Source organism: Adiantum capillus-veneris, chromosome 2 (genome assembly GCF_014529385.1).
Source record: "Adiantum capillus-veneris isolate H3 chromosome 2, ASM1452938v2, whole genome shotgun sequence".
NCBI classification, from domain to species: domain Eukaryota; kingdom Viridiplantae; phylum Streptophyta; class Polypodiopsida; order Polypodiales; family Pteridaceae; genus Adiantum; species Adiantum capillus-veneris.
Window position 1 is genome coordinate 141854519 of NC_140932.1, and position 18878 is coordinate 141873396.

General features: G+C 45.8%; 2 protein-coding genes across 2 annotated transcripts in view; both read right to left on the reverse strand.

Moving 5' to 3' along the window:
- LOC147463761 (peroxisomal membrane protein PEX14-like) overlaps window positions 1–18878 on the reverse strand; it is a 91794-nt gene that overhangs the window by 38408 nt on the left and 34508 nt on the right. The gene's annotated exons all lie outside the window — the stretch shown is intronic.
- LOC147463762 (uncharacterized) lies at window positions 14668–15779 on the reverse strand. Its single transcript, XM_086529490.1, has one exon. It carries the CDS (start codon window positions 15744–15746, stop codon window positions 14805–14807), a length of 942 nt encoding a protein of 313 aa, XP_086385616.1. The 5' UTR covers window positions 15747–15779; the 3' UTR covers window positions 14668–14804.

Here is an 18878-nt window from a genome sequence, read left to right on the forward strand (position 1 = left end):
GCATAATGCTTTTGAGTTGAATCTTTTGAGTTTGAGATTTTGGGGCTTTGCTTTGGGCAACCCTTGTAACAATAAATAGGTCTTTTGGGCCTCATTTACTCAGAGCATTTGGACGTAGAGTCTAAGTGTGAGTTCCCACAGACTCCCTTGTACTTTGCACGCAGATTAATATAAAAAGAAATACCAAAAGGGGCGCCAGTCTTTGGGGCCAATACCTCTGGGCACGGAACTACGCCTGGCCGTGTCGTCTTTTGTGAACTGTTTTAAAGTGAATTTCTGCTGTGTCGCGGTAGAATCTAGACTTGGGGTGTCCAAGTTTGTTACAATGGTATCAGAGCGAGGCCGATTTCTCTTCTACCAAGAAATCCAATCCTTTTCTCGCGACACTTATAAATTCCAACAAAAACCATTCAATTTCTTCTGCATTTGCTAATGCGGGAGGAGATCACGAAGAAGACTTTGATGATTTAACAAAGGAAGAGTATGTGCCACCTCGGCCTACTCAATACGAACTTCAAGAGATGGAACGTCGATAACAGGTTGACGAGTGCACAAAGCAGATAATTAAATTTGCAATGGATCCTCAGTTTGCAAAATTTTTGTCTCAACTATCCATCGCAGAAGTGCACACCCAGTGGCAGAAAGCCATAGAACCACCCATTAAACTGGCAATCAAGAAACCTCCTTCGAGGATGTTTAAAGCAAGAATTACAAGAGGTGGTTCAGACACAGATCAGTTGGCTTTTGGAGGCAAAAAATCAATCCAAAAAAGCAAGTGAAAAAGCACAAGAAGGGGACTAACTACCCTAGTTATTTGGGCCGTCAATCTTCTTTTGCATCTACAAGAAAGCAGAAGAAGCGAGTACGATTTGAAGGACTACCCAGTGCTTCTTCTTCTTCTTCTACTGACAGTTCTTCTAGCTCTTCTGACTTGAGCGAGGAGGACAGGAAAGGCAAAAAGCGAAGCAAAAAGCAAAGCTTCGGAAAGGGCAAGAAAAAGGCAAAGAAACCCATATTTTGCAAAGTTTTTGAAAGTTCTATAGAGGAGTCATCCTCTCACAGTTCGGAGTTTGACGACCATATGTTTTATGCAAAGAAGAAGCATTTTACAAAGCCAACCAATATGACTTCCTTGAAGACAAAAGCAAGAAAGTAAAAGAATTCAAAGAAGGTAGACAGTCGATTAAATTTGAATCCTTTTCTGGGTTCCGAGATGCTCCGAGGGCTTTGGCCTTCATTCAGCAGTTTGACATAGCCTTCTCTGAAGGGTACTACTCACAGCACTCCAAGATTAGGAGGGCTACATCTTTCTTCAAAGGAAATGCTCGAACATGGTAGTCCACTCTTCTTCTGAGAAAGGAAGCTCCAGTTAAATGGTTGAAATTCAAAAGGCTCTTTATTTCTTATTGGCTGACTTGGGAGTACGAACGAGATATACGAACCGCTTGGAATCATTCGGATGACCAAGGGAGATTCTTTGGACACTTATTGCGAGAGATTTTGGAACTCTTTTCTATCAACCTCTTCATTTAAGAAGGTCTCTTTTAAGGAAAAGATTGAGCGGTTTTGCTGCGGACTCCCTACAGAGATCCAAGACTACTGCCTAGAACAAAAGTCAAATTCTATTCAAGAATTGATGGGTCATGCGAAACGGGGTTTTGCGATACATTCGGGAAATTTGACTTACCCCGTTGATGAGATCTTGACTCGGAGAACCCAACAGACCTCTAACAATGAAAGTAGAAAGAGAAAGAGTTCCCAAGAAAAGAAAGATAAGGATACACAACCCTGGCTCACTCTTTGAGAGAGGGCAAAATATATCAAAGAAGGGAAGTGTTTTGATTGAGGGAAACATCGGCACATCTCCGCAAAGTGCCCCAAAAAGGCACATCAAGAACAAAGTGAAGACAAGCCAGAGAGTTCAAGAGCAGCGGAAGCGTGGCACACATATTCACTTGGTTCATAATCTCTTCATTCTGGGCTCGGCTAACACGGTAAGGTGGCCAGTTCGGTGGTGTGCTTCCACGTATCAGATCAATGGTATGATCCTCAGGTCGAGATGGGGGCAACTCGCCTCTGGCAGGCCCTCAGAGAAGCAATCGGCATGAGTGTGGAGAAAACCTTGGCGTTCTCTATCAAGTTTATACTACATGGCATACCTGAGACAATAGTCTCTAACAGAGATCCCCGATTCGCGAGTTTGTTTTGGAAGGCTATTTGGGAGAACATTGGCACACGGTTGCAGTTCTCGTCATCATCCCACCCACAAACAGATGGGCAATCTGAGATTGCAAATTCAGTCGTACTGGATTTATTGAAGTCTTACATTTTTGATCAAAAGACTCAATGGGAAAAAAAATTTCCCTTTGTGGAATTTTCCTACAATAACACGATCCTTGGACTCTTCTACGGGGAAGGCCCCAATTGAGATCATTGAAGGTGCTCTGAAGGTTCCACCCTTCCTTAGCACGAAAGATAAGATTTTTGAAGCCGACCAGTAAACGAGGGACTTGGACACTGCATTTGCCAAGGTCCGGGAGGCTTTAGCGAAATCTCAGGAAAGACACAAGAAGGCAGCAGATCGACACCGTTGCGATTTGAAATTAAAGAAAGACGATTGGGTGCTCTTACGTTTTGAGAAGCCAAGCTTAAGAAAGAAAAAGGGAAAGGAGCGGTTTTGCCAAAGCTTAGCATGAGGTACTATGGCCCTTTCCAAATAAAAGAAAAGATAATTAAATTGAAGCTGCTCGATACTTGGAAGATTCACAATGCTTTTCATGTGAGTCTATTGAAGCCTTTTAAAGGCGATGTGCCCGAAGATGGGAAGCCAAATGAGCAACCCGAAGTGGAGGAAAGCGAGGAGATACTCGTTTAGATATTGGCACACAAGGACAGAAAGATTAAAGGTAAAGTGATTAGGCGGTTCTTGGTTAAGTTCAAGAACTATCAGCATTGGATGCGAAGTGGATGGAGGAGGACCTAGCAAATACTCCTCAGATTTTGGAACTTTACCTTGAGGCATTCGGTTTAGCATAGTCTACTCCAATAGAACCTTGATTTCAACATGGGTGAATCTAGTGCAGCGGGTTTGCGCAAGAGGGGAGCCACTCCGCTCCTTTGTCATCGAATTACCCCAATTTTGAATAGAGTCACTGATGTCCCCCTTTCGGTTTCAGGGATACTGATGGGCTGACAGTATTCTGCTATATGACTTTATGAATTGGAATTCCTGAAAATGAAAATGATTGATTTGTACTTGACTTGTTTGAGTGCAAGAACTGAAAGACAAAATGATTGCAGTATTTCGGTCTCATAAATCTCTATAGACATGATTAATCAGGCATCTGTGAGGTCCCGAATGGATCTAGGTGCGATTACTAAATACGTTGCCAATTAATCATGGTCTGAGATTTGGAAAGAATTTGTCTGTAATTTGTCATGTGATGTCCAGTGATGTCCGGTGATGTGACTGTCGATTTGTACAAGTGCTAGATGCGTCGTATCTAGTGCTTCGATACTAACAGTCAGTGTCTACTAAGACAGGTTATGGCCTCTATCTGTTTTGCAGGCTTGATCGAGGGCCAATTCTTTCAAGAGGGGGATATGTCACAAACTGGTGACGTGGTAGGCCCTCGGACACGCAGAGAAATGTGCCGACAGGCTGACCCCAGCGGAAGACCCGTCGAAAATCACGTTGACAAGCTGACATGTGGCAGGCCGTACGGATTTTCATCTTTTGCGCTCGAACGTCCATAAATTACGCTTGCTTACTTTTGGCAGCTTTTGGGCATAATGCTTTTGAGTTGAAGCTTTTGAATTTGAGATTTTGGGGCTCTGCTTTGTAACAATAAATAGGTAATTTGGGCCTCGTTACTCAGAGCATTTTGACGCAAAGACTGAGTGTGAGTTCCCAGGGATTCGCTTGTACTTTGCACACAGATTAATATAAAAAGAAATACCGAACGAGGTGCCAGTCTTTGGGGCCAATACCTCTGGGCACCGAAATACGCTGGGCCGTGTCGTCTTTTGTGAACTATTTTAAAGTGAATCTTTGTTGTATCGCTGTAGAATCTAGACTTGGGGTGTCCAAGTTTGTTACATCTGGGGTAGGGACGTGAAGCTTCTTCAAGGAAAAAAAACTGGGAGAGGTTCTTTTGGGTTCTTGGTTTTGCTTGGGTTCTTGGTGTCCTTGGGATACTTGGGTACTTGGGGTTCTTCCCTTGAGTTCACGTAGCTGAAGCACGCACAGAGCTCTGATACCAATGTCAGGTGCAACAGAAGTGTTTAAGCTATTTAGCTTGGATCTAGTACTCCGCACAAACACAAGGGACACTTTACTTCACTTGAAAGAACTGAACTAAACTGAATGAAAGCAAGAGAGGAGAGACAACACCGAATGTCGGGTCCCAAACCCTCAAGGGCCCCCTTGCTCTGTTGCCAGAGAAAGTACTTTCTTTATAATTGCACAATGTTGATACAAAGTCTAAATGTTGAGATGCTGATGCTAATGGGTACTAATGCTATTGATGTTGGGTACCACTGAGATATTGAAGGGTACTACGGGTACTCAGGTACTGATGGGTACTGCGGTACTGATGGGTTCTGTGGACGACGATGACGACGACGAGGTATTGATGGGTTCTATGTTGTCGACGATGACGACCACGACCACGAGGTACTCATGGGTTCTACATCGATGACGACGACGACGAGGTACTCATGGGTTCTATGTCGACGACGACGGACGAGGTACTGAGGTTCTGCGGGGTACTGCAAGAAGTGAGGATCCCTATGCTGAGCTAGGCAACAGCCAAGCCGAACACAAGGGGCACTAGATGCTGGGGTACTATGTCGGCGACGACGACGATGGCGACGACAACGACGAGGCTATGGACGAATGTTGAAACTGCTAGCGATGTCGATGGCTCAAAACTACAACCATGGCGAGGCTAAGGGCTGAATTCCGATAGCGATCAAAAGCTGAAAACGCTGGCTGTCTTGGGCTGAAAACGCTGGCCTTTCTGAGCTGAAGGGTTGAGGAAAGTCTAAGGGAAAACGCTGGCATTTCTCCTCTTCCTGCTTCCTGCCTTCCAAGCGTTTCCTTGTGGCTGCCTATATACCTACCACAGGCTGGGTCAAATAGACCAAAAGGAGACCCCACAACGCTGAAAATCAATTAATTGATAAATGCAAGGTTAGAGATGGTTCACACGGTAAATTACCTACATGCTGAAATACTGTTCTATGCAAGAGAGGGTATGCAACTATGACCGCCCTGGACATGCATGCACCCCCTGCTAGAGGCTCACAAAGGTGCCATGCTAGTCCTAAGCTAAGAATCATGCTAAACTGTAGCAGAAGCATGTCCACGTAGCAGAAGTGAAGTGCACACATGACATCATAGAATGATATGAAGTGGATGTTATCGCAACATGGAATCATCTTAGGATGACCAAGGAAGATACTCTAGACGACTATTTTCAAAAGTATTGGGATACTTTTCTATCAGCCTCTTCCTTTAAGAAAATTACCTTCAAGTAGCGATTTGAGTGGTTTTGTTGCGGTTTGCCCAAGGAGATACGACGATATTGTCTGTAGAAGAAGGTAAGACTCCATCCAGAAACTTATGGGGCATGCCAAGTAGGGATTCAGTATGTGCGCCGGCACATTGACATACACAACGGACATGCCAATGTCTGCTCAAAAGGGGCCAGCTCCCTTCAATGGTAACAAGAAGAAAGGGAAAGAGAAAAAGGAGCCAACCGGCCCTAGGTTGTCAGTCGAGCAGCGTGCTGAGTACTATAAAAAAAGGCAAATGCTACAGTTGTGGAGAACAGGGGCACGTTCTTGCGAAGTGTCCTAACAGAGCGTCCAACGATCAGGCCAAGGACAAACGAGAAAGTCCTAGAGCGGTAGAGGATCAAGCAAAGAAAGGAAATAGAAAGACAAGACTAGTTCCGGATTTTGTGGAGACTGACCCAAAACAAACCGACACGGCGTCCTTGGGATGGAACGAGTATTTGGTGCTGCCTTTTGGTCTCACAAATGCTATTGCAACATTCAACGGGATGATGGACAAGATTTTCAAAGAGTACAGGTCATTTGTGGGCACCTTTTCCGATGACATCATTGTATTCTCCGAGAGTGAAGCAGAGCACAGACACCAGCACTACGGCAACATAGATTGGTGGTTGATGGGAAAAAGAGAGTTTTTCTTGCCTGAGATCCACTTTTTGGGACACACTGTCTCCTTAGAGGGTGTAAAGATGGACCCGCCCAAAGTAGAAACTATCAGAGATTAGCCAGATTTGCATAATGTACATAAAGTTTGCAGCTTTTTGGACTTATGTTCGTACTACTTGTGGTTTATTCAAAAGTTTGCCGAGATTGCTTCTCCCCTACTCATTTTGACTCAGAAAGGAGCTCCCTTTGCTTGGGGACCATCAAAAATTGCCGCATTCAAGACTCTTAAGGAAAATTTGTCCTGTGTTGATTTTACCAGATTTGCAAAAACAATTTGAGGTTTACAGTGATGCGTGTGAACGCAGTCTGCAGGCGGTCTAAATGCAGGGGAGCCATGCTGTATACAGCCTTATAAGAGTAGAATGTTCTCGCAACCAAAGCCGATTGCATAGATCTATGAGAAGGAGCTGTTAGCAGTCATACATGCTCTTACTCCGTGGCAACATTTCCTGTTCGAAGCAGATTTTACATTGTTCGTTGATCATCAGAGTCTTAAGATACTTCTTGTCCCAAAAACAGCTGTCGGATAAGCAAATCAGATGGGCAAACATTTTGTCGCAGTTCCACTTTCAAATAGTCCAACTTATGGGAAAGAAGAATCCGGTGGCAGACGCGGTCTCGAAAGCCACAGGTATCGACCATTTCGGCGATGCACTGTCACCAGGAGGTGTATTTTTCTTGTTGCCTTCTTTAAATATGCACTGCATGTTTTTATTTATTTTATTTTTACTTCTTTTCCCCGGAACCCTTGAAAAGGTGCAAGTGGACATTGCATGGCCAATGTGAAACGGATGCGACCGAACGGGTTTCTCACATCAAGAATCTAGGTGGATCAAGCTAGGACTGGACACGCCAGTTAGCACTGTATTTTGATAGTATGGAAGCCTATGTGCGCCAGATGGAATTTGGGTCGCTCGGCAAGTCACAACTTTATAAGTTGGTGGGAACTGGGGAATTAAGCCACAGAGGCAAATTGGACACATGGCAAGAGGAGAGCAACCTGCAAGTCAACACACACTTCCAGAGCCTCTCATCCCAAGAGGGGCGCCCAAAACTCAAGTGGAGGCTGATTTTTTATCAGTGTGACCTACAAAGTGTGTGTGAATAGTGGGTGCCGGTTCACAACTTTAATGGAAAGCTTGCCTTCTCCTCTGTCTCATGTAGCGCGACGATTTGCTCTCGTGCATCTCTCTCCCCCCTTTGCACATATGGTAATGCCCCACTAGTTGGGCTTCTCGGTTGACTATGTACAATTCTGGGGGTTTTATGCGCATTCGCCAAGGTAAGAGCCTTCTAAACAGGAACCGGATTAGCTAATTGCTAATCACCCACACGCACGCATAGTTCCATCGCGAAAGATTGCGAATTTGGAGAGTTTTCTCGCGTGAGAACTCGTCTAAATTATAGGGGAGCTGTCCCATTGCGTGCGGGAGCCCTTGGGACATGCGTAGACGTGTTCGCTCTGCTAAAAACGATCCAAAACAGAGAATTACAGCCTGTTGTGTTTTTCTGCAGGTTTAGGGTTTTGAACCTAAACTACAAGAGAACACCAGGGGAGCCTGGGGAAGGCCTTGGCATGCTTGTATAGGGCTTTGGGCCCCTGGCAGTGAAAAAACAAGGAATTACAGCATGCTGAAATTCTGTTACAGCTCACCAGAAAGCCTCTAAATTGCGAGGAAATCCGTCCTAGTTCTTGCTAAATTGCGAGGAAATCCGTCCTAGTTCTAAACCACTTCTTCTAATTCTTGCTGTGTACATCCTGGGAGTAGGAGGTTTCTTTGGGTGGTTCTGTGGTCTGCCGCCATTGCGCGTGCACTTCCTCCAAAGAGGTCTTGCTCATAAATTTTGCCATTTTCGGGTCCTTGGCAAAATTGAGCATCATCTTTGTTGCATCACCGATGAATTGACGACGCTCCGTCTCTCGACGCTCCGCCTGAGTAGGACGAGGCGGGCCATACTCCTTGCCGGATTTTTCGTTGTGATCCCTTCCTGCATCTTCGGATGCAGAGGGAGTTGACTGATCTTTGCCTGAAGCCATAGGTGCCGCGGAGAAAAAAATTGGGATCGGATTTCTCGTAGAAGAGAAATCGGCCGTGCTCTAGTACCACTATAACAGACTTGGACACTCCAAGTCAAGAATCTACCGCTACAGCACCAAATAACCACTTTAAAACAGTTCATAGTTCACAATTGATTCAACACTGGCCCGGCGGCGGAGTTCCGTGCCTAGAGATATTGGCCCCAAAGACTGGCGCCCCTTTCGGTATTTCTTTTTATATTAATTTGAGTTCAAAGTACAAGAGTGCGGGCAGGCGCTCACACTAAGACTCTGCGTCCAGATGCTCTGTGTTGTGAGAGGCCTGCTCACTTATTTAAAGTTACAAGGTTTGCCAAAAGCAGAGCCCCAAAAGCTGAAAATCAAAAGCTCAAAAGCTTGGCAAATAAAGTAAAAGTTCTCTCTCTCTCTTTATTTTGATAAATAAAGCAGAGAGGCTTTCTCTTTCTCTCTCTTGCTAAAATAAAGCAAAGAGGGTTCTCTCTCTCTTTTTCAATAATTTGCGTAGAAAAAAGCAACGCCAAAAAGCTGCCCAGCTTTCCGTAAGTCACGCTGATGTCCAGAAAATCAGGGTTAGGGTTAGGGCAGAATTAGGGTTTCTGATTTTAGGGTTAGGGTTAGGGTAGAATTAGGGTTTTTGGTTTTAGGGTTAGGGTTTCTATAGAATTAGGGTTTCTGGCAGCCACGTCATCACTTTGTGACAGTGCCTATGGTCAATTTAGAGTGCCTAAAACACAATTTGGTACGGCTGGTTTTTGCAGCCATATGCCCAAAATGCAAAATAACAGGTGATGTGAGTTTTGGAATGGACAATCCTGGAGCACCACTTTTGCCGGCACCTGTTTATGACAATGTGACTCCTTTGAGTCAACCTAAGGATTGCAAGGAAGGTGGGTAGGTAGTGAAGTTTGAAAGTTTCAGAGGAACTGAGGATCAACTGAAGACTTTGACCTTCATACAACAGTTCAATGCTGCTTTTACTCGAGGAAGCTTCACAATGTCTTCGAAGATACGCAAGGCTGTCACTTTCTTTTTTTTTTCCGAGAAAAAGATCCTTCCATTAGTTAATAAAACTGCCCATAGGGCTACAATCACCTCTACTAGAGAGGTCTATATCAACAACAAGGGGAGACTCCCAATGAAAAAACAGAATATGTACAATGGGGGCTAAATCACGAGATGGGAGGAGGAAAGAGCCACAAAGGTGGACGGTAGTGCCATCTAGGTGCACCCTGGACCAAGGTGAAGAAGGGCCCTGGGCACCAGAGTCGCAGCAAAGCCTCTCTGCGCTCCCGCATGCGGTCGGAAATGCTCTGGAGTCTCTCGAACTCGCCCCTGAGAGAGTGGATCAGCTCCAACCAAAAATCACGAACAGTCTCTGCCGGTGGAAGAGGGCGAGCCTGGAAGATGCAGAAGCAGCGGGCCCGCCAAATGAACCAGAGTGCCAGGCCACAGATGAGCTCCCAACACACCTCTCTCTCGTTGCACCACTCCTGAGGGGTAAGCTCTGTGCCAAGCTGAAGTGTAGGTCGACTCCCTGGATCACTATCATCCTGTTAGTGGAAGCCAACTCAAACTGGAGCGCATGGCCCGTAAGAGTGGACCAGGCTGCAGCACCCCAAGGTGTACTGTCGAGCTGTGGAAAGAGCTGTTATCAGCCGAAGAACCCGAAGCCAAACCTGTTATGCCATGGGGCAGTCCCACAGATAGTGTCGCTAAGTCTCCAAAGGATGACCATAAGCTGCACAAGCTGCCAAAAAGCCACTGTGTACTAGCCAGCTCCCAACTGTTGTAGCTCTGTGTGCAACAAGCCAATAAAACAAAGTGACTCTCCTCGGTTGTGTGGAGTCCCACAACCGCTCCCAAAAACATGACAGGAACTCAGCGGTGAGACCCTCCTCCTGCCAATGAAAAGCTGCAGCAAGATAAGCCTCCCTCCGTGCTGCAAGTATGTGACGTCCCAATCGAACCGTGTACTGAAAGAATGGGATCCCAGGGTGATCGACTGAAGAGAAAAGGTCTCTCTAGAGCCACTCTTCAGGGTCCCACTGCACTCGTGCCAGAGGGCAACTCTCCCAAGCCCAAAGCCGTCAGTGGCCTATCTCAAGATCTATAGGGTCAGGATCTAAAGCTGTTGTGCATAAAAACAATGAAAGGAATATCGCGAGAAGAAAGCATCCATCTTCTGGTACCATGCTCAGGAAGCTTGCTTCAAGCCATAGAGAGACTTCCGCAATCTATAAACCTTGTCGCTCCATCCTCGAACTGAGAATCTCATCACATACACCTCCTCTAAGTCACCATTGAGAAAGGCCAACTTGAAATACATTTAAAAGACAGCCATAGAGCAAAAACAATTTGAATCATCATCATCTCCACACATGTAGTCGATGTAAAGGTCTCATCATGGTCCACTCTTGGTCGCTAAGAAAAGCCCTTGGGTACTAAGTAAGCCCAGTGCTTGTCCAATGAACCATATTATTTGTTCTTTGTCCTGTAGCCCCCCTTGACACAAAAGACCTTCCGCGTCGGTGACATCAGAACCAAATCCCATGTGTCATTCCTCTTGATGGAATCAACCTTTGGCCTCCTTCCACTTCGACTATGAAAGTAACTCCTTAATTGTGAGATGTTCTCTATCCTTCGCCACTGAGAACGTCACGGCATAGTTCACCTAGAACGCCATTTGTCTCACCTTTTAGCAACCGTCAAGAGTATTCTGAGCACACCAATCCAGTGGAAATTCTATAATTGTAGCATCTTGGATTCTCGGCAATGTATCCAACAGCCACCTTGGTAACTTGATAGGTTTGCCCCCATTCTCGGGAGCTAGTCGTATCTCATCATCATCATCGAAACTGTGATAAGAACCATCATCCATTACATCATCTCGAGATCATGCATCACTTTTGAGAGCTTGAGGAACAAGAATCGGAGAAGAAGGTTCATTACTGATAGGAAAGAAATCATCAAGATCTCCTAGAAGAGGCAAATTTGAGGATAATGTGGGAGACTTGGCAAGCGAAGCCCCTCTGAAGGAATATGCTCATTGAAGACCACATCACGGCTCACTACAATCTCCTTCTTCTCTCAATAAAATTGTCAATTGTCACCAGGAGGTGTATTTTTCTTGTTGCCTTCTTTAAATATGTACTACATATTTTTTATTTGTTTATTTTTGCTTGTTTTCCCTAAAACCCTTGAAAAGGTGCAAGTGGGCATTGCATTGCCAGTGTGAAACCGCTACAGCCAAACGGGTTTCTCAAATCAAGAATCTAAATCAATCAGTCAAGGACTCGTCGAGCTAGTTAGCACTGAATTTAGATGAGTATGGAAGCTTCGTGTACGCCTAAATGGAATTTGGGCCACTCGACAACTCACTAACAACTTTATAAGTTGGGAGGGGTTAGGAAATTGAATCATAAGGGGCATAGTGGACACATGGCTGAAAGAGAGCCATTAGCTTGACAACGAGGGCCTTATGCTTATTTATTATGACAAGATATTTCACAAGTCATCTTTATAAGACATTATCGAAATGAGGGTGCCCTGGCTTTTGCAGTACTCATCTCTCCCCCTCAATTTGATGCCCTTATATAGTACACAAGCTTCTTGACCAAAGATTCTTTCGAGAGCCCTTCATTGTTTGGTTGATGGTTCATTCGGAAATTTGATGAAACCTGAAATAAGTCCTATCGTTTATCAGTCGTTCTTCTTAAGAGAAATTACTTAGCCTAGAGCAAGTATTGCAAGTATGTTTGTCTTTATCAAGATCATTGCAAAGCCTCCATTGCCAAAGGGGAAGGCCATTGGTGTCAAGTGGGTCTAGAAGACTCAAGTTAAATGGAACGTTCAACAAGCACAAATGAAACGAACACTCAGAGAGGATCTGAAATCAGCCCCTAGGGCGGTAGACTTTGGCTTTCACCCGAAACTTTATTTTAACTTTACAACACAAAGAAGCTTCACGAATAAACCTATGACTGGAATTCAACACTTCAAGACATTTCACGACTTGGTAGTTAGAGCGCTACCAAGCAGACAGCAACACCCTGTTGGCCCCAAAGACTCTCGCCCCTTTCGGTATTTCTTTATTCTTATTAAACTTGAGAAAAACCTGTAAACTTCTACAAGCTGCTCCACTTTTATCGGGCTGAAATTCCTCTACTCTAACCCAATTTCGACAAGATAAACACAGTAGAAGTCTCCACGGACAAAATCCCAAGTACACGGTGACTTTCCACGCACTTTAGAGCACTTAACAAAACCTAACAAGAAATTACAGCACGCTGAATCCTCTGTTTTGCGCTCCGATTCGTGTGTCGATCACTTCTGTGGATAGCCACCGAGCTCTCGCACCTATAGGGTCACTTGCCCCTTGAATTAGACAAGATTCCTCGCGGGATCTCTCTCTAAATTGTCATGTACAAGCACCCAATGCTTTCCCGAGGCTCCCCTGGCAAATAAACAATTCAAACACTTCCACCTAACCCTCACCAAGCTGTTCAAACCTGTCCATGGCTGTAATTGCAGGTTTTTGACCCAATTTCGCCAGCATAACAACGCAAATATCCTTGTAGGTCAAAAGTACACGTGTGTCAAGGACAATTTCCCTTGCGGTATGGAAGCTTTCCAATGAGCTACAGGTCAATTTCAGCATGCTGTAATTTTCTGTTTTGCCACTGTTAGGAGCCTACTGCCCTGTACACCCATCCCAAGGCCTTCCCGAGGCTCCCTTGGCGATTCCTTGCAGTTTAGGTATGAAACCCTAAACCTGCAAAAAAACACAGCAGGCTGAAATTCTATGTTTTGGACCGTTTTGTGCGGAGTGTGTGTACCTGAAGGGGATTAGCAATTAGCTAATCCAGTTCCTGTACAGAAGGCTCTTGCCTTGGCAAACGCACATAAAACCCCTTGAACTGTACATGGTCATCTGAGAAGCCCAACTAGTGGGACATTACCATATGTGCAAAGGGAAGAGAGAGATGCGCGAGAGCAAATCGTCGCGCTACATAGAGCAAGGGAGCAGGCAAGCTTTCCATTAAAGCTGTGATCACCTCCACCCACTACTCACACACACTGTAGCACACTGTGAAGCAAAAATCAGCCCCCTCTCTCAAAATGGGCGCCCCCAGCTGGGATGAGCTTGGCAAGTGTACCTGGAGCCGCCAAATGTCCAGTTTGCCTCTTTTGAGTTAATTTCCTAGTACCCACCAACTTATGAGTGTAGCGAGGGGCATCTTTGGGTATCTTCAGATAAACCCATTGTCCCACATCTAGAGTCCTTGGAGATCTCTTTATGATTAGCATAAGTAGTAACTCGACCCCGAGCTGTCCTTATATTATCCTTAGCCAATTCAAGCATTTCCTGCATATCATACAAGAAATCTTGAGCTTAGCAATCTTTGACTAGCCAATGGCAATAGGAGATTTAGGCTCAAATCCATACATCAGCATGAATGGACTAAATCCACTAGCAGAATGCTTGCTACTATTGTAGGAAAACTCTAATTGTGGAAGGTACCTTTCCCAATCAGATTGCCTATGAGAGACATAAGCTCTCAACATGTCTTCTGGAGTCTGATTCAACCTTTTCAGTTTGTCCATCGGACTCACGATGATCAGAGGACGACATACTCAACTTCGTTTGAAGGTGAGCAAACACACCTCACCAAAATCGCCCGGTGAACTTGGTATCTCAATCACAAATGGTATCCTATGGCAAGCCATATAGCTTATAAAGCTAATCGACAAATAAAACCGCCAACTCATGGCTTTTTATTGTCGATTTCGTTGGTATAAACTTTGCCATTTTTGTGATTCTATTGACCACAAGTGTCAAGTCAACAAGGCAGAGCGCCTTAGGAAAGCTTGCTTGGTACATCCATTGGAAATTCCTCACGCCAAGTGGCACAGTATTTCATGGAGTTTATTGTTGGTTTGCCAAATACTAGTCGTGGCAATTATGCCATTTGGGTGAGTGCATCTCTTCACATAGCTCTCTTTGTAAGAGCGCATCCTTGGCCAGTAGAAATATCGTTTGACCAATGCTAAAGTCTCTGGATCAAAGTTACCCGGAACGGGAACGGGGAACGAGAACAGGGGCCTCCGGAACGGGGGCCCCCCCAAAAAGCGGAACGGGAACGGGGGCCGGAACGGTAAACTCGAATTATGCTTAAATTAGGGTGGATTCAACCTATATGTTAGTAGAGAGCCACACACACTCATTACTCCAAGTAGAATCCTATTTAGGCATGCTTTGCAATGATGCTTAAGTCTTAAGGTGCGGTCATATCTCATGACACGAATCCACCATTCACATGACACAGAAGCATCTTGATTCTTCATAGAAAGGACATTAACTTAACTTAAAATTAAAAGAGTCCAGACTCCACACAAAAGCTTGGAGCAAAACAATGATACTAGATAGATCATGACGATGGCTTACAAGGCCAGCCAAGGCGCTACAAAAAGATATAAGGAGCAATCAGTCATGACTCATGAGTCATGCTTGAGAAGAGCCTCCTGCCTCCCAATCTGTAGTGGTGTCCTGGATCTCATGAATATCATCCCAATCCTCCTGCATAGGCTCATCCTCATGTGTAGATGATGCCGCCTCTCCAAGCACCTCTGCCTCTGCCTCCATCTCCCACTGTAGAAAAGGGTCTGTCACTTTAGATGCTGACTTGCAAAGCATTCGTAAGTTTGCACTGACAAAAACAAGGTCATTTGCTTTCTCCACTCCAAGTCGGTTCCTCTTTCTAGATGCAATGTGGCTGTAAACACTCCACAATTGCTCCAAGCAAGAGGAGCTAACCGCTTGGCTGAGAATGCGGATAGCAAGTCGCTGAAGATCGGGACCATCTGAACCATTTTCTTGCCACCACAAGACCGAGGAAATCTTGGTGCGATCAATTTGGGCATCGGCAGTCCCAAATGATCCTCGCATATCCCTGTAAAATGCAAGCTGATCCTTGATTTTGCGTTGCATGTCTCTATCAGGGTGAAGCCTCTTCAAAATAGTGTTCCAATGTGTATTTACCTCTGAATCATGCTCCTGTCCTGCACCTTGGAACTCTGGATCCAACACAAAAGTTGCACCATGAAGAGGTGAACTATAGGAGTTCCACCTGCTGCTGCATAGGTCTTTGATTTCTTCAAGCCTATCTGGGTCCTTCTTAAGATCTCCAAGCGCCTCCACCATGCGATCCATTGCTTCATAAACCTTGCCAACACAAGGTTGCATACCATCTATCACTCTAAGCAAGTGAATCACTGGTTTTACCATTTTGTCAAGAGTCTTGAGAGACTCCCAGAACTCTGGATCCTCTACCTTCTCTGTACAAATGATCCCTGCTGCTGTACGTGCATGGGAAGTCTCAGCAAACTCTGTACTGATGAAGAGCTGCCGCACTGCACTCTGACACTCCACAAATCGGCCTACCATAAGAAAGTTGTAGGCAAAGCGGGTCTCACAATACTTGAGAAGAACTTTCCCCCCGACCGCTTCAAGAACTCTACTCGAAGGACGTTGTGGTTGTTGACAAAAGAAACCACTTTGGCTGTAGAGGCAAAGAGAGGCTCTATCCAAGGTAGTTTGCCGAAATCCTTCAGGAGGTTGTTAAGGCAATGCGCCATACAAAAGGACACCGTGATGTGGGGGTATGTACCTTCTAAAATAGCCCCGGCTGCCCTGTTCGATGCCTCCCCATCAGTGACTAGCCCTATCACAAGTTCGGACCCAATGGTCTCTATGGCGGAGGCCCACTCTCCTGCAAGGACATCGGCTGATTTTCCTGTTTCTGTAGCATCATGGGAGTGGGCAAAATACATTTCCCCTTTGGAATAGGCAACAATGCCATGAATGGATCTCCTCCTGGTGTCGCTCCATCCATCCGCAATGAGGGTCACTCCATACTTGGTCCATTGCCTCTTCATGTTAAGGGTTGCCGTCTCCACAACGGCCTTCTCTCTATCGAGTAGAGTAGTGCGGAGGGCCTCGGAAGAGGGTGGCACATATCGTGCCCCATACTCTCCTATCCTTGTGCACATAGTCTTGAAGTACTCCGACCTACACATAAGAGGTAACACATAGGTATTAGGATTCAAAGTTAAATTAATAAACTGGTCAATATATCTAAATCCAAAAATGGAGGAATGTCTTACCGAGCCTTTATGAAGGGAATGTTGTCATGATAGAAGAAGCGTGCAACACTTGCATCCACATCCTCCTTCCTTTTCGGATCCCAAGTGGCATGTAGAGTGCGTTGGTGCGGCTTGGGAGTGGAGACCGGCGTAGTATTAGGGGTTGAGAAAGGCGATCGAAATGATGTCGCCCCCATCTCCGCCGTCGCCGCATTACTATTACCACCGATGGATGAAGAAGGTGTAGAAGAGGGAAAGAGCAAATCGTTGGGGTCGATTGCGGGGCGCTTCGGCTTGGCCGCATCCTTCTCTTCCTTGTTGGCTTTGATGGCGGCATCCTTGGCTTGAAAGACCTTCAACAAATGCTCGTTGACCTCCTTGCATATTGCCACTTGTTGTCCCTCTAGCTTAAGGAGGTGAGCGCGGACTTTGGTTGTGCCGGATTGCCTCTCGAAGCCGCATAGTTTGCACTTCCATGCACGGGCACCACCGGACTTTCCCAACACTCGGGAATGCACTTCGTCCCACCATGATACTTCCTCCTTCTTCTTCTTCGCACCCAAGGGCACATGTTCACTTGATGCGGAAGCTTGCGCCATGTGAGACTCCAGAGAGGGAGGGAGCTTGAGAGAGAAAGGGAGAGGGACTCGGGAGAGATAGGGAGAGGGAGAGGGAGAGATGGAGTGATAGGGAGAGAGAGATGAGGGAGATATGTATTATGGAGAGATGGCGAGCCGTGAGAGAGAGAGGAAAAGGGAGAGATGGAGAGAGGGAGAGTGAGCTTTCACTTGAGCCTTGAGGCTTAAAGCCTTGAGGCCCAAGGGAGAAGGAGAGAGAGCTTGAAGCCTTGAAGGTTGAGCCTTGAGGCTTGAGGAACTTGGAAGAGGCTAGAGCCGACGTAGAGAGCTTGAGCCTTGAGGGAAGGATGAGGCTATGAGCTCTCAACCTTGCCCTTGAGGCATTATATAGGAGTTAGAGTCTACCCCTCCCTCAAACGTTCAAAAACAGTCCCTAAACGCCCCCTGTTTTTTTTTTAAAACGGTCATTTTTTTCAAAATTTGAAATCTACCGTTCCCGTTCCGTTCCGCTCACGCGTTCCCGTTCCGGTTCGTCCGTTCCCTGCCCGTTCCGGTTACACCCGGGAACGGAACGCCGTTCCGTTGCCGTTTCCGTTTCGGGGACCCAAGTTGGCCGGGAACGTGTTCCGGGAACGGGAGGGGTCCGTTCCGCCCGTTCCCTGTTACTCTGCTCTGGATACCTGGGTGCCCAACGCTAGGAACATCATGGCATTCGAACAAAATCTTTTGTTGATCCTCATCTATTTCCGGCACACAGACTTTTCCATTTCTAAACAATAGTTCACCTCTAATGGAATATTGTCACTGTCTCATCTCTCCAGCACAACTCACTTGGGTCTCCGGATCACCCAAGCCTGCATGCAAGTCACGCCCCACTTCTATCTCGTTCCATATCTTGCTAAAATAGCTATCAGAATGACATAACCCTCGAGTGCGCGCGCGCGCACACACACAGATTTCAGCCATAGACAAAGCATTCACCTCAAGAATCTCGTTGAGTGCATCAATAACTCGATTGCTAGATCCTTTCCTGTAGTGAATCTCAAAGTCAAACTCTTGCATAAGTTCAACACATCTAGCCTTTCAGCCTCCTAGATCACCTTGATCACAGACATAGCGCAAAGAGTGATGATCCGTCCATGCAACAAAGGTAGAGCCATATAAATAATGCCACCACTTCCTTAGTGTGGACCACAGCGTAAAGCTCTTTTTCATACATTGGATAACACGCATTTCATCTGAATGTTTCTTACTTTCAAACGCAACAGGACGTCCATCTTGATACAGCATTGCACCAATCGCATAATCACTAGCATCCGTTTCAACTACAAAAGGCTTGCTAGTATCTGCAGTCACCAAGTGTTTGTGTCTGAAAGCCCTCGTCGAGACGCTCATTCCAAACAATGGGGGAATTATCTTTACAATGAGGTCTCGAAGTCTTTGGTCTTTTCACACACCTCCCCCCCCCCCCCCCCAAAAGTTGGTAAGCATAGTAGCAATGTCACAAACTGATGACGTGGCAATACTGCCCGGACAGTACAGCAGAGGGGGTGGCAGAAAGTACAGGCAACGGATAACGTAGCAGAGCCTATACGGACAGGCCGCATATCGTGTTGACAGTCTGCTGACATGGCAGTAAGGACCTCTGTAAAATGCGTTGCTGACGTGGCAGATTGTACAGATTTTCGTAAATTTGCGTTGATTGCTTTTTTGGCAATTTTTGGAATCAATTGCTTTTGAAACACTTTGCTTTTGAGTTTAGAAGCTTTTGGGGCTCTGCTTTTTGGGCATCCCTTGTATCAATAAATAGACCCAAGGGGCCTCACTCTTCAGGACATTTGGTCGCAGAGTCTGAG